General features: G+C 43.5%; 1 protein-coding gene across 1 annotated transcript; it reads right to left on the bottom strand.

The window, feature by feature from the left end:
* Positions 1-7,535: 7,535 nt before the first annotated feature.
* Positions 7,536-8,363, bottom strand: LOC124461126 (loricrin-like). The gene has a single exon (XM_047012684.1). It carries the CDS (start codon positions 8,361-8,363, stop codon positions 7,536-7,538), a length of 828 nt encoding a protein of 275 aa, XP_046868640.1.
* Between the last annotated feature and the right edge of the window lie 12,619 nt (positions 8,364-20,982).

Below are 20,982 nucleotides of genomic sequence, written 5' to 3'. Positions count from 1 at the left end.
TACAGTGCCTAATTTGAAAAAAATAGCCCGGACAGAGGGTCAAAATGAAAACAGCTCGACAGAGAAATCCAAATCTAACAGTGAAAGCAATTCAGGGAATCCAAATTACATGTCAAACCAAAATAATTCAGGGCGAACCTATTATAGGCAAAACAACACACGGTTCATCAATCAACCTACTAAAAATCAAAGAGAAAGTACCAGTGGTCAGAGTAGAAAGTAATGGTCTGAAATGTTCATCAATCAGCCTAGGACAGAACAAGCGGAACCCCTATTTCGAACTAAAAATCAAAAACATCCCTTTAAAATAGGTTACAGATACAGGCTCTTTAATAAATATTATCAACGAAAATTATTTGAATTCTCCAGAAACCTGTTCAAACAGAAAAAGGAATAATAGAGCTTAATAAAAGTGTATCTTTCGCACCCAACAAACTTTCTCCCAACCATTTACATACGACTATTACGTACAAAATATCTCAAAGCATGTCAAATTTGGCCTTTACCAGTACAATAAAGCATTATATCAGAACTAAGCACGAGGTACCAATTTACAAACACCCATACAAATACCCAGAAATCTTTCACGAAGAAGTCAATAAACAAATTAAATGATAAAACAGGGAATCATTCGAAAGTCGAAACCGCCGTATTGTTCTCCACTCTGGATTTTACCTAAAAAAGAAGACGCATTCCATGAACAAAAGTTCCGCTTAGTAATCGAATATCGTGGTCTAAATGAGATTACTATGATGACAAGTTCCCAATACCAATTCCCAATACAAACAAACATTTTCACCACATTGAGCATGATCAATACGGGCACTCACGAATGCCATTTGGGCTAAAAAATGTACTACCTCATTAGAAGAACAATTGGCATCACTAAAAAGAGCCAAACAAAAACTTTAAGAATAACTTACAAATTAAAAGACATTTCCACTTATGCACAAATCAAAGAAATTATTCTAAAAACCATAAACTACTACTTCATTCAGCAGTTCCACTCTGTACTTCTTGAAGACAAGACGTGTTACATCTGCGTTCACTAGGTACCCAAAGAGCAACCGAAAAACTCTCAGCAGCTAATAAACAAAAGTCACGCAAGTGCACTTAACAAAATACAACTAGAACAAAAACAAATATCAAAGAAGCTAACATCGGCTATGCCGAAGCTTATATACCCTTGCAGTCATTGGCAATAATAATTTGACATGCTCATGCATCAAAATACAAACAATTTCTTATACTACAATTTGTTCTTCTTCTTCCCTCATTCCCAAAGCAAAGCAAGGCACGCATACACATACAGTTTATGTAGCGATGCGTCTGACGAAAGCAAGCAGCGCTGCCGGCAGAACTGGGAGCAGAGCCGATTATTATATTGACTGTAACTTGTGTTATATTTATCCGATCACATTCAAATTTTGGGATCTGGGGTTTTATATCCAATATTATCAGATTTGTAAATTTCATAGCGATACTCCAATTTTCATGAAAATGTTTCTTCTAGAGCTATATGATATAGTGGTCCGATCCTGATTATTTTCATACTTTAATTTTCCCGAGTAATAAAAAGCCACCAAAAAAATTTCAGCCCGATAGCTCTTAAGACGGCTGTGTAAAAAGCAAACGCACAGTCGCACAGACGGACGGACGGACGGACATGGCTATATCAACTCAGCTTCTCATGCTGATTAAGATATGAATATATATACCAGGGATTGAAAATGCTATGCTACGTCGGAGTTTTTTTTTTTGCTCTAGCTACTGCTCTGATTTTGAAGGGCTACGTAGCATAGCAGAGAGCACAAACGGAAAACGATTGCTCTTCTGCTCTGCTCCGTAGCATCCGAAAGCTAAAACAAATTTGGACATTCAGGGGAAACTGTAATTTCACAAACTAGGAGCACAACAGGGATAAATCCAACATGCAAGTTAACATATAGCGGATGCATCTGCAATATTAGCAGTGGCCACGATCGCTGGGTAACATGAGTCAGCCAATGCTTTTGATCCGTGTTTAGTTTAAAAGTTTCTAAAGTATTTCACTACTTTTGCACAAATGAATATATGAAGACGTGGATATAGGGACAGGGTGATTCGTGGCTGCCTTTCTCCCAATGCTTATGGTTCTTGGATTTGGTTCTGAATGTCCAAATTTGTTTTAGCTTTCGGGTGCGGGTGAAATTTTAAGCCCATGGGCTGAGTTGGGTTGGATGTAACATTCGGCCCATGCCCACCTCTAGTACAGATCTACTATGAGAGCGACTACAAAGTTGCTACGAGAGCGACTACGAAATCGCTACGAGAGCAACAGAAAAGGAAATGCTCCGTAGCAGTAGCACAAAAATTTATATTGTTTGCTTCGCTCTCATCTCGCTTTTAATGCTTGTGCTATTGCTACAACTACAAATAGCGTATCGAAAATTTTTTGCTCTCGCTATTGCTCTGGGCTCCGACGATGTATGCTACGGAGCAGAGCAGAAGAGCAATCGTTTTCCGTTTGTGCTCTCTGCTATGCTACGTAGCCCTTCGAAATCAGAGCAGTAGCAGGAGCAGAGCAATATTTTTATTGAAATTGCTGCTATGTAGCAGCAAATGCAAATATATACTTTATGGGGTCGGAAACGTCTCTATTTACAAACATCTGACCAATTTTATAATACCCTCTGCAAGGGTATAAAAACCACGCGACTTAGTGCATGGCGCCAGCCCAAAAACAACAACAATGGACAAACCGCCCGACGTCCACAGACTTATAACAACATCAATTTACAGCAAACATACAAATCCAGACAACCCAAAATACGTAGTGATAACTAGAAAAGACAATGAAACATTTGAAAAAGTATCACCGTTTCTTATTAAAAAAAACCATAGACTACACATGCGGAGGTGAAGTTGAACAGTACAAAAAAAAACCAGGCAATAAAGTTACTTAAACTAAATATTCTGGCTGATATGGAAGTCACAGCCTCTGAACAAAAATTGCTTAACCAATCTAAAGGAGTGATTTACAGCAAATGAATTATGCAACATCGACGAAAAAGAAATATTGAATGAGTTAAAAGTTCAAAGTCCGAAAAATACTAAAAAAAAAAAACAGGAACAAAACCTGGTTAAAACCGGACTCATAATAATAACATTCGCCTCGCATGCTGTTCCAGAATCTATCCAAATTGGATACGCCCGTATATCCAACAACAACCTGCAAAAACCCCGAAGAAATCTGCAAAAAATTTTCCCTAAAAGCTCACCTTGAGGAAATTTAAAATCCCATAACAAAAAATCCTGCAAAAACCAAAAACCCTAAACAAGAATAAGTATGAAAACCGTGCCATCCACTGGCCTATGGATTAGCCTGGAGCCGCCTGACGTTTCTCTTTGTGCAAATGTTTGGGTACGGTGTCCTTTTTGTGCTGTTCAACGGACCAATTGTTGTCTGACAAACTTGAAGGTTACTTGTAAGGCCTTCTCAGTTCTTTGACTTTTGCCTAGATCCTTTTCTCAGGATTTGTTTTCACTTGACAAGTTCTTAAGGTTACTCGTAAGGCCTTAAGAACTTGTTGCTTGATCACGACTTTATGATTTGATGTCTTTCCTTAAATTATGCCGCCTTTATATTGACAGATCCTATGGCCTCAGGATACATCTGGTACTTTTCCATCGACCCTCTGCTTTCACCCACGCATTTACTTGTTGCTATGCGTGGTGAAAGTCCCGTAAATCCTTGGCGCAGACGTGTCCACTTTCTTTGTGGCTGAGCGCCCATCCGTTTCTTGTCCTTTTCTTTCTCCCTTGTCTTTCTCCCTTGCCTGCATAGCGTCTCTGTCGCTATGCTGGCGTCCTTCATTTTTCTCTTTTTTGCGGCGCCTTTCTATTGGCCGCCCAGCTTCTCCCGTTGATTTTTTACGCTTTCTCTCCTCTGTCGACTGCTGCCGTCGCCCGTCGCTCCACCTGATGCACTCGTTATACCAGCCTTGCCCTCTCACCCATACTGGAACTTATATATACATACATTTGCTATGATTAATAAATCTATTGTTTTAACTTAGTTAATATCATCATTCTTAGTAAAAGATTAACATAATCGCAGCATGCGCCCACAAGCCATCCGCTGACGCTCTCGCGTCTCTAATTCTCGTTGCTTCGCCTCGCATGTACTTGTTCCCTTCCCCCTACTCCCCGATTAACAAGCATAGCCCTCACTCATTTCGGACCAGCGGGATGCACCCCCGCACCCGTCTCGTGGGCTTGCTTGGCCCTCACTTTTACTCTCTCTTGCTCCTCGGGTTTCGGCCTCTCGCGATCCAATTTGGCGTAAGCAGAGATCACCTGTATTGGCCACCGGTACTCTCTCTTGCTGTCGTACACGCATAGTGTACGTGTGGTGTAGGTGTATGCTCTCCCATGCTTGTTCCGAAGGCCACACGCATGCTAGACTAGTGCATTCATTTCTCTTATCGTCTTTCCCACTCTGCGCTCTTGGGTTTCATTATTAGGCCAATGCCCTTTTTCGTTCGTAATTATGCACTCAAGCTTCGTCTCACTCACGCTTTCGTTTGGGTGCAGCCGATTTCCTATGTTACGCCTCCCACGCATATTCCCTCTTAGACGAAATCGCCTGCGGATGCGTGTGGTACGACCGGCCATACTTGTGTTTGATCGTATCTCGTATGCTTTGATTTGGTTCAATCGGTCGTAATTAAGCTTGACCGTATCTTGTAACCTTTGATCGTAGCTACGTTGGTTTGTGTCTTGGCTGTATCTTTCTCCGTGTATCTTGTATTGGCTGCTTGTCTCTGATTTGGTTTGTTGTGTGGAGCATTAACTGGTATGTTCCTCACAACAGGTAAACCTAGATTCATTAAAAATAAAGCTAACTTGAAACAATTTTCAACAATAGGGAAGAACATTCCTCCCAGATACCAACAAGCACAAACATAAAGAAAGAAGCTGCCAAAATTAATAAAATCATTATTTCGAGCGCTCACAGGGCTATTCCCCAAACACACCCAATGATACGCCCCCACCATGTCCTCTGGTAGAATAAAGACTTGCAAACACTAAGAAACGAAAAACAAAGAGTATTGCACTTTCAGTCTGTGTGAGAAATAACAACAGAAAATATTTTACTATTTAAAAAAGCCAACGCACTCTTTAGACGAACACTAAAATTATCAAAAAGAAATAGTACGAAACAGGAAATTTTTTTCGAACTTAACCCCCAAGGAAATATACACTGTACCTCAACCCTAACACAAATACACACTCCACCGACAAAATAGAAATCGCAGAACTCTTTTGCGAAAGCCTTTCAGAGGCAGCATCCGACAATAACTTTACCACCAATTTTTATACCCTTGCAGAGGGTATTATAAAATTTGTCAGATGTTTTTAACGCAGAGAAGGAGACGTTTCCGTCCCCATAAAGTATATATATTCTTGATCAGCATGAGAAGCTGAGTTGATATAGCCATGTCCGTCTGTCCGTCCGTCCGTCCGTCCGTCCGTCTGTGCAAATCAACTTCACGCCGCCATCGCAAGAGCTATCAGGATGAAATTTTATATTTGAGCTACTTATAGCCCGGAGCAGATAAAGTATGAAAATTGTCAGGATCGGACCACTATATCATATAGTTCTAGAAGAAACATTTTATGAAATTTACCAATATGATGGTATTGGATATAAAATCTCAGATCCCAGAATTTGAATCTGGTCAGATAAATAGAACACAATTTAATGTCAATATTAATCTGTTTAACCGCTGGCAGCAGCGCTGCTTGCAGCCTACTACGTCATCATCAAATCAACAGAGCACATTCATACACACACAGTCGCAACGCTACATGAACTGCATGTGTATGCGTGCCGTGCTTTGCTCAGGGAATGATGGATAAAGAAGAAAAATTGCAGTAAATAGAGAAATAATATTTTGTTTGTGTATTGATGAAGTGAGTTGCAGGTAAAGAAATTTCAAAATGTAAAAAAATCATTGCCAAAGACTGCAAGGGTATAAAAACTTCAGCATTGCCGAAGTTAGCTTCTTTGATATTTCAAATTCAGAACGAACAGCACTATACATCACAAACAACCTCACTTACACTTCTAGAAAAAGAGCACATTGAATTTAAAGCAGCACTTAACACACTAAAAGGCAGTACACCAGGAATAGACATAATCAATTACACCATGCTAAAAAATCTTGATAACACAACAACAAACCGAATTATGCCTATCAAAAAACCTCTTATATCCCATTCCCAACGGGATCCCCCAAGGATCACCGCTCTCCGTAATCCTTACGGCTTAGATTAAACTCTCTGAAATTCTCATCCAACATCCTAATACCAGCTTAAGTGCGTATGCTTACGACTTTAATATTATTTTTAAACTAAATAACAGTAAAAACATTGACATAAACCTTATCCCCATTCTAAACACTATAACTAACTGCTCTCCAGCACAAAGTGCAAGCACCTGCATGTTTGCTAAAAACAGAATTGTAACTGCACACTTACCACAAATACAAATCAAAAACGAGACATCAGTAAAGATACTACGCCTACACTTTAACAACAAATACAGATGAAACGCTCACACCGAACAACTCACACACAACCTTACGCTAGCAACAAACATAATAAAATGCCTTTCAAATCCAAAATTTAACTTCAATACATCCACCCTTCTAGGCATAACCAAAGCCATCCTAATCGCAAAAGCAGACTACGGGCTTCGTATATATGGCAAGAGTCCAAACTCAACCCTGCGCACCATCAAGTCAACAACACAGGCTTTAGAATCGCTCTTGGAGCATTTAAAAAAACTCGCACCAAAAATATTCTATACGAGGCACGAACTGCCTCTTTAGAGAACAGAAGAGAACTTCTAACAGCCAACCTTATTAAATCTCTGATCACTTCAAAAATCTCACCTATCAGCAACATACTTAAAACATATAGACCACCAAAAAACCAATCCACAACTCTACAATAGACTACATTATAAAATATAGCAAATTACAGAACTTTCCTTGCCAACCAACAACACTTTAGCAACAAACTACACCACCCTGGAACACAACCAGTGTTGCCAACTTTTGTCGACCAAAAAAAGCTTTTGACAGGAGAAAAAATGAAAAAAAAAACCCCAAAAAAATGCTGATTATTTTTTGTGTAATATGCCAGTTATTTATGAATTATGTTAAATGTTTACACATATATCGATGTCAGTATTTCTAAGTATCGATTGTTAGTAGTAAGTTAGTATTTTAAGTCTCGACTGTTCGTATTAAGGCGTCTATCGGTATGCGGCTAAGGCCACACTGGAAGTTGTCATTTTTTTCCCGGAAACGCAGAAACAAGACAGACGCACTAGCTGCGAAAATTAAAAATAAATCTTCTGCCATCGCCAAATTAATTATCGATTGAGTTAAATAATTGACATATTATATCTGAGAAGTGGGATAGCTACCCGGAAATATATATATTTTTGTACACGCCAAATCTTTTGACAAGTTTTAATCATTTCAGGTCAAATTGTCCTGACCAGCTCCACGATGGGGAATTACCAAAGAGGAGATGGTGAGAGCTCTCCGCGCAAGCGGAGTTGAAGTACCGCTGTCCGCCACACTCGTGCAAATTCGCCGAATGCACGCATCATTGAGCACTGCCGCTGCCGCTGACCCCGTTGCCGTGTCTCCTGCTGCCGTACCCATCGTCATATCCACTGATGCCGCTGTGCCCGCCGCTGCCCGACCCACTGCTGCCGCACCCCTGTTGTGCCTGCTGCTGCAGTACCTGTTGCCGCTGTACCCGCCGCAGCAGTGCCCGCTGCTGCCGCAACCCCTGCTGTGGCTGCCGCTGCAGTACCTGTGGCCGATGTACCCGCCGCTGCCATTGACGTCGTTGCCGCACCCGCTGTTGCCGTGCCCTTCGCTGTCGTACCCGCCTTTGCTGTGCCCGCCTCTTACATGTCCGCCATGCATGCGGCTGCCTTGCTTGCCGTACCCGCTGCTGCCGTGCCCGCGGTTTACATGCCTGCCTCTGCAGTACCCGCTGCTGTCTCGACTGCCGCTTCCGAGCCTGCCGCTGCCGAGCCTACCGCTGCCCTGCCCGCTGTACAGTCGGCCGCGATTCGCGCCACTGGTACCTCCGGTATTACTCCTGCTCTTCAACTGACGATGACGCCAGCCGCCCGGCTCGATGCCATGCATGCCGGAACCTGTACATACTGCTGCCTCGCTTGCCGCACCCGTCGCTGACTCTAACGTTCCCTTGGCCGCTGACCAATCACATCTGCTGCTTCCGCCTCCCCCAGCCTGGACGAGCAACTGACGACGCTCAGAAAACAGCATGAGTTGCTACAGCTGCAGCAGCAGATCCTCAAGCTGCAGCAGAGTATGGATGAATCCCGAGCACCGAGGCAGCAGGTCAGTGACTTGAGTGTTATCGAGAGCATGCTTACTCGATTTTCAGCTGATACCGCATACGACGTAATAAAATTGCTGAACGATCTGGAGGATGCGTTCGAAATCCTACAGCTAAACGAACTTCTACGCCTGATTGCATGCCGCCGCATACTGGAGGGTACTGCGGCGGTGTTGCTGCGCATGGTATCGGTGCACAGCTACGGGGAACTCAAATCAATCCTTCTCCGAGAGTTTGGACGCTCGCGCCGTGTTAAAGAGGTGTACCACGCTCTGCGTAGCCGGCGCACTAGGACAGGCGAAGGATGTTTGAGGTATGCAATCGAGATGCAGGAGATCGCGATGAATGCTCTGATTCCGGAGAACGAGCTTGTCGACCTGATCATCGATGGACTGCGGGACGGCTCTACTAGAGTCGGCATGTTGTGGTCAGCTCGCACGCTGGCTGAACTGAAGCCCCTACTGGAACGCTACGAGCGCTCCCGTGTACAGGCGGCCGACTGCAAACAAAGCGCCAGTGTGAAGGTGCAGCCAACACCAACTGCTTTGTCGTCTGGGAATAAATTTTCAGGCCCTGCCACGAGTGGGACCAGATGCTTCAACTGCTCGGGATGGGGGCATTACAAAAACCAATGCCCGAAACCAATCAGACCGCCGAATTCCTGCTTTAAGTATGACACAGTGGGCCACATCTACAAAAACTGCCCGTCTCGGATGGGAACTGCCGCCGCCACCACTGCCGCCGCCGCTGCTGATGATGTGGGAGATAAATTAAGCCATCTACAACTGCTGAGTGTTGCTTTTGTTTGTGATGAAGTGCCAGATAGGAAATTTATAAATATGTTTTCCCTTCTCGATTCGGGCAGCCCGAAGAGTTTTCTCCGTCGATGTGAAGTCCCCTCCAACTGCCGTCTTAGCCCCAGTAGACTGAACTGCCGTGGTTTAGGGAATAGTCAACTTCTGTCACTTGGTCAAGTCCAGTGTATTGTTCACCTCCTCAGTACTGAGATAATACATACGTTTGAAGTTTTGCCGGACAAGGCAACCGAACTGCCGATGATTATAGGCAGATCTCCTGTACAAAATTAATATTAGACTTTGTAAACTTAAAGAAAAGAAATATGAAAAAAAAGTTATAGTACTTATGAATAAACCTACTGAATGTATAAATACGAAACTCACTGCTGTCCTGAAGTCATTTGATATATTGAGGAAAGATATGCCGGCACTACCGTACGATAGGAATGAGATTGTATCCAGTATTTTGCAAATTACAGTAGACCCCGCCGAATTATCAGCGACCGCGGTACCTGCTTTACTTCTTCCGAATTTCTAAGGGCCAATAATATAATTCATGTGCAGAATGCCACTGCCTCACCCCGGGCCAACGGCCAAGTCGAGCGGGTTAACCGTGTCTTGGGTCCTATGCTAGGTAAACTGACGGAACCTGTGGACCGGTTGGGTGAGAGGACGGCGGAGGTCGATGCCTCAGAGGTAGACGTCCGGATATTGGCCTTTCGTAACATTGTCAAGTCTCAAGAATATAATGCTGAGTATTATGCGTAGCATCACCCCCCTGCCATTAGTTTTGACGAAGGGGATTTCGTAGTTATTAAGAATGTAGATACTTTGGCAGGTACAAACAAAAAACTTATCAGACGGTATCGTCGTAAAAATAAATCTTCTGCCATCGCCAAATTAACTATCGTTTGAGTTATATAATTGGCATATTATATTTGCTTGTTATAAATGATTTGTTTATACAGAATGTTTAGTAATTGATCTAAATCATCACAATTTACTTTTCGTACGATCCCATAGTGTCTAATGGTGTAATATATCTAGATACTTTTTAGGCACTTCATAATTGTGGTAGCACTTGTTTGACCGACGCAAACCATATCTACATATATACTGTTTCAAGGATGTCAATATTGGCGTGGAATTACTTGAAAGCAATTCTTTAGTTTTTGCATTTCGCAGAGTACGGGCTTTAGAATACCAAACATCAAAACTTTCACTCGTTGCAGAGGACGGACGTGTTTTTTTCGCGCTTATCAAATTTTATTTTTTTCTCGCGATTAAATACTTTTCTATAACTTTTAAACTCATTGTCGGTTTAATAATAATTTCAGCATCCGAATTTTATTTTCATTTCGCGAGTTCTTGCTGTCGATTTTGTGTTTTTGTTTAAATATAAATAAATCAAAACTTACAACAATACTAGCATTAGCGGTATTAGTAGCGAAAGCACTGGGGTACGGGCTACGGCCATAGACAGCTCCAAAAATGTTCGAAAATAACATTGTCTATACAACCAATTGTCAGAAAGTAACGTTAGAAGCCAACGGGCGACGCAGATTCTGAGGCTGCAATGAAACGATTATGGGATGCTCGCAGGCACCTAAAATACAGGGTGTCCGCAGGTCCTACCTAACCGAACCTTTCTGTTGGCTATCAGAATCTTAGAGGCATTAATATTAAACTCTTTGAAATCCTTATAGATAGTCTGCCGTTTGATTTTAACGTAATTGTTTTTACTGAGACATGGTTAAAACGGAACACTTTTGATGCAATAGAGTTACCCTTGAATTTCAATATTTTTAAAATTGATCAGTAGATTCCGCTCTATCATCGGGACTGATAACGCCTCCTATTTACGACAATATTGAATTGTTATGAGTTAATGATTTTGTTATTCTCTTTTCTATCTTTGTTGCCTGTTCATACAGTTTGATCCAATTCTAAAACGATCCACTTAGAATCTTTTAAATCTATACTCGAGTTGTTTTGTGATAGAGACTATGATTGTGTATTATGAACCTTGGGGACTTTAACCTTCCCAATATTGCTGCCGTTTGGGTGTAATTATTTTGTTGATAGTCGCTTGAGGTTTCGCTGGCTAGCAGAATTCGATTTCTGGCCAATTTCTGGGTCTGATTTTTGCTTCTGATGCATATTTTTGCGTAGCATCTAGAACTAGTTCTATGGTATTATTCGAGGACAGCTAACATTCAACTTTAAAGTTAATTATTGATGACGATGCATTAAGACACAGAAAAAGGATTTGAAGCAAGATAGCTTCTTTGATGTTTTAATACAGTTTCGGCCTTTTCTGATCAATCCAATTCTAATTTATTGGCAGACTTCTTTTCGACTACATACTTATCGAGTAAGTACAATCCTAGTCATCATTATCCTATAACGAAATTCAACTGCATTCTTAATTCGGTTATAACTGAAACTTTGGTATTCAGCGAATTAATAATGACGGTAGTCCCGCTTGTGTCCCGAGGTTCTATGCGAGATTATTATGTTTACTTTTACCAAAACTTGTTGGGCTGTCCGTTGCTTGAGTTTCTAAAAAAATGGAAGGATTCCTTTGTTATCCAACTTCAATAAATCTGACATCACTTGTAATATACATATAGCAACGGTGTAGTGTTCTTATGATAATGTATGGTGCGGTACACCATAGAGGCTTATTCAATTTATCCATAAGTACACACACTCGCAGTGTAGGCCACTAACATATTCATTGCAAGACGGCCGTCTAACTTGCCAGTTATGTTGGCCTGCACATGGCCCTGCATAAGGCAAAATTGCATAACTTTGGCCTATTTAAAGGCCCGAACTTATTAATAAAGAACGACATCCCATTACCGTTCCCCTTCTGATGTATATATTTAAGTAAACTACGCCCATGCAGGGCCCCTTTGTTGGTTATCTTTCGTTACGCCCATGGAGGGCATATCTAAATGTTCCAACATGGAATTAACTGTAGTTCTTTTCGACAGACGATGCTCATGTTCTAAATCTATCTCTTTCTGACTAGCGACTTGACGTGGCAGCGGCATCGACGCGTCGCTGAGTGGGCAATCTCTCAGCATCGGTCGCTGCGCCGCGAGCTGACGCCAAATGGAAAAGCAAAGAATCGAAAGTAAAAAAAAGAGAGACGGCGATCGTCACGCGTGCCAAAGCACAAGACGCATCGTATGTTTTCACCGTTAGGACATAAGTAGGCAGAGCAAGGGTGGGTTTCGACAGCGAGTTAGAATTAGGAGAAAATCACTTCGCCAGTAGCCACGTGAGTGTTCAGTCGCATTGCGAAACAGTGAGAGAAACCAACAAGTGCCACCAAGGAAAAAACCAAGACTAGAGAGAGATCCTTCAGGAGTAACAGGTGAGCCCGTGACCAAAGTCCCCCTTTATTTCTACTTGAGTGCGGTAGGGCCCCAGATTTCCAAAAATGTTTAGGATTAATTAATTATTAATAAATATTACAACATGATCACTTAATCGAACCCGGCATTATTTCTTTATTCGGCACTGAACTTTCGTATACCCTTTCCCTTCCCTTTTCCTTGCCCACTTAACTATTTGAGTGGAGCCAAAGGATCAGCGGACTTCGGCAGGATGAGTTATTCTCCTGCGGTCGAAGTCAGTCGCTGGTCCCTAGGCTCAGTCACTCAAGGTGAGGAGGCAACGGATATCGGCCAAGCGGGCTTCGCTTGGCAGACGAGATCAGTTGTTGCAGTTCCTCTTCACCATCCCTATCTAATAACCCCACTAACATTTCCTTTCACGCTTCCTTCTCCCAGTTCAAGAGGCAACGGATCTCGGCCAAGCGGGCTTCGCTTGGCTGACGAGATCAGTCGTTGCTACTCCTCTTGGACTCTCCTTCTACTCCTTTCCCTTCCCTTTCCCACCTTCAGTTGGTCTCGATCCCTTATCCTAATACTTGTCAAGGTCTCCAGATCAAATAAATGTTCTGTAGACTGGACTCTGGGACTGAGAATTGTACCCCAGCCAGAGCTTCCTTACAGATGGCGCCCGAGCAGGGACCTTGATGAGTATTATGGGGGAAATATTAAAATATATATATATATGTATGCACATTTATTAATATATATATATATATATATATATGAGTCCACATAAGGGTGAAAATTTTATATGTATGCGTATTCATTACTATATATATCGGAGTCCACTCAGAATTAAACATTCTTTTATATATATATAGATGCATATTTGTGGTTAGGGTATTTAAAGGTCGCATATACGTTGTCGATGTGCCACGCGCTTTTAGTTTTCTTTGCAAGCGACAGTTACATGCGAGAAAGAGACAGGGACACACGAGCGGCCAGTAAGAATGAGAATAGACAATTCACCGTTTGATTCGCGGCGTGTGTGTGAGATACGAGCATTCTCTTGCCATTGATCTCTCACTCTTACACACAGCTTTGATTCAACCGTTTTTTTGCCATTCCTTCATTCACACTGATTTGCAAGTACAGTCGCGCGTTGGGTTTCGTTGCAATGAGAGCAACAAATTTAAAAAAAAATTTTATATATACATATATAACACGCACACAGTCATGCCATGCTAGGTGAGAAAATCGGCAGAGTCTCTGGCAGGGTTTCGACAGAGTCATCAGCAGAGTCATCAACAGAGTTTTCGACAGGATTAATAGTATCCTCAACAGCATAGTTCGGAGAGAATTATTAATGAAGTCAACTACTGAGTTACCGACAGAGCTAACGATAGAGTCATCAACAGAGCCATCGACAGAGTCACACATGGAAATCAGTTTAAAAAAAAAAAAATATATAATAATACATATATATAAGAATATCGGCACAGTCTCCGGCAGGGTTGCTACAGAATTATCAGCAGAGTCATCAACAGAGTTTCCGACAGGATTAATAATCTCATCAACAGTATATTTCGGAGATAATTATTAATGTAGTCAGCTACTGAGTTACCGACAGAGCTAGCAATAGGGTCATCAACGGAGCCATCGACAGAGTCGCATATAGGAATTAGTCTTATTGAAATAAAATTTTACAAGAAAAAAAAAAAGAGCTAAAGTTACCAGAAGCAGATAGAACGAGTCTAGGAGCCTCTCTCAGAGAATCATTAGTGAGGTTGTAACCTACCGCATTACGAGTTGAACGGGACCTGGGCATGGGTAACGTAAAAATCCATCACTCTCACCCAAAGAATCAGCAGCAGAGTAAAGGAGACAGAAGAATAAAGCACAAGCATACGCACTGGCAAGGTCAGTCAGTGTTTGGAACTCAACAAGAAAACATCGGAAGAAAAATTGCTTCAATCCGTCAAGGATTATTATCAGGACTACTCACCAATACAATGATCAACGACTGGACAAGGATTAACAACTGGGCAAGGATCAACGACTGGACAAGGATTAACAACTGGACAAGGATCAACGACTGGACAAGGACCAACAAGGACATAGGACCAGGACATTCATCGCCAAGCTGAACTAAGCTTCAAGGACACAACGGAGATTAATGCAAAGGACATCAGGAAATTCGGCAGCAAGGACCACTATTTTCTCAAGGATATTCTAAACAGTAATCGGAGTAAACTTTTATTTTTTCTTTGGACATCATCGAGGGAGAATCAATCACGTCCCCAATAACTACTTTCTACATTCAAGGATTGAACTACCTCAAATAAACAAACCGGATCGAATTCTATCAACAGGCAAGACCTTTCTTATATACATTTGAACCATTGCAATGATTTTGTTCAAAATATTTAAACCAAAAAAAACCACCTCGAAAGTTCCCCGGCGGCGATAATCCTCCTTTACGCGTCACCGTTTCTTATCTTTGAACAAACATATATACATTTTTTATATTTTCTGACCCCTCCCTAGCAGAATTTATTAAAAATTAAATAAAATATATATATATACGCATTGGTCAAATTGCACATCCATACCATAGTCTATCGGTTTACCGTAGCCATCTTCAATCAGTATCGCGTAGCCTAATGGGCGAACTCCGAGATCCTTTAGCGGTTTATCACTTATACTACGACTCCGAGTCTTTACTAACATACTAGCAATGGGCGTTCATTGGATAAATCATCGTCGCAAAGCCGAATTGGAAGTCCTTTGTGACGAATTCGGATTAGACACCGGTGGAATAGTGGAAGACTTAAGAAATCGGTTCCGTGAGTTCGCCTCAAGGGAGGATCATCATCCTGAGGTCGACTCGCAGAAATCGAAGCCCAATTTAGTGCCGGGGACAAGAAATTAGATGTAAAGCCACAGTCCAGAGCACCGTCGCCTACTCCCGAAGGGATCATTTCTCAACTACCGGTGCCACAAGACACCAACTATCGTTCGGAATCGCATTCTGGTTCTCGTACCGGTTCTCCGACGCCTTTCGGCATGCCTGGCTCAAAGATTAACATCGAACCCAGTGAGCGGAGTCGAGTCCATGAATCTATGGTGGGCCGTGCTACTGGGACCTATGCCTCGATCGTGGAACGTATAACTAAATGGGGAATTGCCTTTAGCGGATCTACCGACCCTATCTATTTCATAGAGCAAATAGAGGCTCGAGCCGCGACTTACCGTCTGAGTTTGGAGACTGCCTCCCATGATAGCCATCCTATTGACCGGACGGGCCGAAAGCTGGTGGCAAACCAGCGGCTATCCAGAGATGACATGGGTCGACTTCAAGTCCGAATTCTTAGAGTTCTTTCTACCCCCACGCTATTTTGAGAAACTAGAGGATAGCATACGCGCTCGAAAGCAACGTCATCAGGAACCATACAAGGAGTATCTAGTAGACCTTCGATTAATGATGAAGAGAGCTCATTACTCGACGTTACAGGAACTCAACAGGATCTACGAAAATCTATTACCAGACTACAAGCTGTATACCCGACGAAATGATTTCCAAACGTTACCCGGCTTAACCAAGTTGGTGGTAAATTATGAGACAATTCGATTGGAGCAAGGTAGCGATGACCCCGCGCATTCGTGGAAAAGGAGCAACGCCGTTCAAAATAAGCCCTTTGATCGTATAACTATCAGCCTAAGCGGGACTGCTATATGTCAACTCTTCGAAGCACCCGTGGATACCGGCACAGCTTGCCGCAAATGTGCGGAAGCTGGTCACATCGCACGAGAATGTACGAAGCCCCGTGTGTTGTTTTGTTGGCAATGCGGACGAAGGGGGGTACGTACTATCGAATGTTGCCGTCGTTCGGGAAACGGGCCAAACCTCCGTCTCAATCTGGGCCAGACGGAGGGACCAGACCAGGACTTCAGCTCAGTAACCCCCTCCTCCTAAAGAAAGACCGCATCCAGCTTCATGTCTTCGTCAATAGAAAACCAATGGTGGCTACCTTGGATTCAGGAGCGAACAAGAGTTTCATAAACGAGGAAGTGGCTCTTCAGCACTTCGCTTGACGATATTACTCGTGCAGCGATCAAAAGTTCTCTCAGGGCAAGCATCAGTCTCGGGGCACAGACCGTACATATGACATTGTTAGCGATGCCATCGATGATGGACCCTCTTATTCTGGGAGTGGATTTCCTTCGGAACATAGGAACTTTTATACGTTGTGGAGGTTATCTGTTACAGTTGCCCCCTTTCGATAAGCCCCACAGTCCCGTCAAGTCTATAATTCAGCCATCGCTAGTGGCGGATGACCACACGCAGCCTAACGCTCTTATAGATCAATTGGTTCCTGCAGAAACGCCCGCGACGCCCAAGGATACTTCTGACTCTCAGCATAGCAACAAACCAGTATGTCAGTCGGGCTCAGTCTTGCCGCCTTCAGCACCTGACGCTGTCCTTAAGAACCCATTCCGCCAGCCTGGTGAAGAAAAAGAACCAGCACCTAAGATGGACACCCGATTGGCTTCGGTGGAAGCCGAGGTTTGTGAGGAGGATTTGAAGCCAAAGGGATCACCCAGCATGGTACATGAGAGCCAACGCAATACCCCCCAGGATCAGCAGAAATACTACGATCTAAGACGACAGGACTGGTTATCCGATGCCAACGAAGGATTCAACGCAAAACTGGCGCCTAAGTATAAAAGCCCGTATAAAATAATCAAGTTTCTTTCCAGCAACGTCGTTAGACTACAAGAAGCCCACGGGCGTGAGCGACGTACCGCAGGCCTAGCTGACTTGAAGGCCTTCAATGGTGATGACAACGAACCCCCAGAACTCAGTCCTTCTGAAGACATCGGCGTCGGGACACCTCGTACCCACGGCCCGCACGAGGCCACTGACTAAAGATTTTTCAAGGAGGACCACTTGTTGGTGGGTGCGCCTGCCCAACGTCTCCCTCCCTCCTAAAGAGGGGCTTCGCGCCGATACTCGGCGTAAATTACCTAAACATTGTATCTTAGTTTTAATGGTAGCATGTTTGTAAATCGCACTCGTAGGGTCTCGTTAGGGCAACTCAGAGTACAGGGTAGTTTTAAAATATCTTATTTTTCACAGCATGTCGCAACCAAGTAAAGAAAATGATGATTATGAGGCAAATATAGCCCAGATTGCTGACGAGATGGTATCCATATGTGAGAAGGAACAAGAAGCAGTAGTACTCATCGTACCTGGTGCACAGCAGGAGATGAACCAACCCGACACCCCGATCCAGCCCCGCAGCATGGAGGTGGTCGCCTCCGGTCCTTTAGAGGAGCAATCGTCAGAGAAACAAACCCTACAAACAGGGGAAAACAATCGGATTACGTACCATCGACGCTGGGCGCGACACGAACGGAGTGGTCAGTTATCATGTCAGTGGTCATACTTCCGCCTGTCCTACGGAGGATCCACGCCGGCAGGACTTGTCTCACACTGGACACCCCTCCGCGCGAAGAAAGGACACCGTGTGACGAGTCACAATACTTGGCAGCGTCTGACACCCCATTACCGTTCCCCTTCTGATATATATATTTAAGTAAACTACGCCCATGCAGGGCCCCTTTGTTGGTTATCTTTCGTTACGCCCATGGAGGGCATATCTAAATGTTCCAACATGGAATTAACTGTAGTTCTTTTCGACAGACGATGCTCATGTTCTAAATCTATCTCTTTCTGACTAGCGACTTGACGTGGCAGCGGCATCGACGCGTCGCTGAGTGGGCAATCTCTCAGCATCGGTCGCTGCGCCGCGAGCTGACGCCAAATGGAAAAGCAAAGAATCGAAAGTAAAAAAAAGAGAGACGGCGATCGTCACGCGTGCCAAAGCACAAGACGCATCGTATGTTTTCACCGTTAGGACATAAGTAGGCAGAGCAAGGGTGGGTTTCGACAGCGAGTTAGAATTAGGAGAAAATCACTTCGCCAGTAGCCACGTGAGTGTTCAGTCGCATTGCGAAACAGTGAGAGAAACCAACAAGTGCCACCAAGGAAAAAACCAAGACTAGAGAGAGATCCTTCAGGAGTAACAGGTGAGCCCGTGACCAAAGTCCCCCTTTATTTCTACTTGAGTGCGGTAGGGCCCCAGATTTCCAAAAATGTTTAGGATTAATTAATTATTAATAAATATTACAACATGATCACTTAATCGAACCCGGCATTATTTCTTTATTCGGCACTGAACTTTCGTATACCCTTTCCCTTCCCTTTTCCTTGCCCACTTAACTATTTGAGTGGAGCCAAAGGATCAGCGGACTTCGGCAGGATGAGTTATTCTCCTGCAGTCGAAGTCAGTCGCTGGTCCCTAGGCTCAGTCACTCAAGGTGAGGAGGCAACGGATATCGGCCAAGCGAAGCCCGCTTGGCCGAGATCAGTCGTTGCAGTTTCTCTTCACCATCCTTATCTAATAACCCCACTAACATTTCCTTTCACGCTTCCTTCTCCCAGTTCAAGAGGCAACGGATCTCGGCCAAGCGGGCTTCGCTTGGCAGACGAGATCAGTCGTTGCTACTCCTCTTGGACTCTCCTTCTACTCCTTTCCCTTCCCTTTTCCCCCTTCAGGTGGTCTCGATCCCTTATCCTAATACTCGTCAAGGTCTCCAGATCAAATAAATGTTCTGTAGACTGGACTCTGGGACTGAGAATTGTACCCCAGCCAGAGCTTCCTTACAAAGCCTGACCATCGGCTAACAATAAAGCTCCCGCCTTTCATTACATGACGTTCCTGCCTATAATTGGCAAAACAGATCCTGCCTAATACTGGCAAAGGAAAAACTGGCAAGTTAACCCTGCTATTCAGAAAAAGAAATACAAAATCCAAAGCCACAGAGCCATGAAGAGGCCCTGCAACAGGCATTTAAGGACCGTCCGCAAGACGGACCAAGGCCCCTCAGAATTGAGTATTACCGGGCCAGACAACCGGCAGTACGAGCAGAGCTTGTCCGAAGAAAGGCACAAGAAGACCGACTCATCGGCATACCACTGGTGATGAGGCCAATAAGACGGGGAAGATACCTGGTACGCTTTCGCCGGCAGATGGGCGCACTCCTAGCTCAAGTAAACGGAAACCCACCACCACCGTGGGAAGAATCATACAGAATCTGGCAGAAAATATTATATTAGAAGGGGAGCAACGAAAGCAAAAGCAGCGGCAATAACAGCAGCAAAGAAGACAACACCAGCAGTAGAGCACCATCAACAACAGCAGCGCCAACAAACAGGAGAGTACGAGTAATAAATAAAACAAAAACACCAATAACAAAAGAAAAAGTTCTATCCTATGCTGCACCTTTTGTAGATGCACTACAATAAATGACACTGAAAGTGAAAACACTAAAGAAATTGTTCTCTTTATTTTGTGGAAAATAACTTACTGGAGCCGAAAGGGCCCATATTGGAAGACACCTACCAAGGGCTCGGTGATCGTTCAACTCTACTGACACCGGCGCGCCATCAGCCTAAGCGAAGACCAGCACCGGCACCGTCTAGCGCGACAAGCTAGACCCTGGACGCAGTAGGACCGGTAGCGCTACAAAGAGCGCCAACAATAAAATACATCATAAATTAAAATTGTTTGAAAAAAAAAATGTTACAATGCTAAACTGAGCAATAATTGCGTTGCTCGGTCTAGAGCAAGGATGGCCACATAGTGGCTCTTTTGGCTCTTATGTCGGGTCATAAAACTACCGTTTTTGGGTCGAGCGGGCGATCGTCATTGAACTTGTAGGCAAAGGGACGGCCACAGCCCAATTCTGCGGACAGGGAGAAAATTCAGGATATGGCCGTCCCTCTGCCTAAAAGTTGCGAGCTCGTGATCGCGTTCCTTTCTTTCCCTACCCGCAAAATTCGGGATTTGGCCGTCCTTGTGCCAACAAGTTCGACGACGATCGCTCGCTCGACCCAAAAAAGGTAGTTATTTCTTCAAAGTTTAGGATGGTTGGGTTTACAATATTTACTTTAGCCAGTAAGATTTAGTTATTTCTTCAAAGTTTAGGATGGTTGGATTTACAATATTTCCTTTAGCCAGTAAGATTGCAAAATTAATATTCTGAAATTCTGACTATTCCGGCGTTCCTGCAGCTACCTTCAGTGCGGTACCTAGGATGTTAAGGCTCTTAGCATGCCTATGGTGAATTTCCAGCTCGGACAGTAAATATATGCATATGACATTGTGGGAACATCTTCATCAAATCTAGACTCTCTTCTTTAATTTCCGTGTATGCTGAAAGATTTGTCGTATGATGCAAGTACCCAAATTCTTCCCATAGCCAGACACTGCCTCCCTCTATATGTAGGTATGTAGTTCGATTTGGTAAAGTCCGTTAACTTCGCCATCACCGCT

Source organism: Drosophila willistoni, unplaced genomic scaffold (assembly GCF_018902025.1).
Source record: "Drosophila willistoni isolate 14030-0811.24 unplaced genomic scaffold, UCI_dwil_1.1 Seg209, whole genome shotgun sequence".
In the NCBI taxonomy this organism is placed as follows: Eukaryota; Metazoa; Arthropoda; class Insecta; order Diptera; family Drosophilidae; genus Drosophila; species Drosophila willistoni.
The sequence above is the reverse complement of the archived record's forward strand: the minus strand, read 5'-3'. Positions and strand labels throughout refer to the sequence as shown.

Excerpts from the sequence above, each read along its gene's own strand:
- LOC124461126 (XM_047012684.1), bottom strand. The coding sequence starts at position 8,363 with ATGCTGTTTTCTGAGCGTCGTCAGTTGCTCGTCCAGGCTGGGGGAGGC.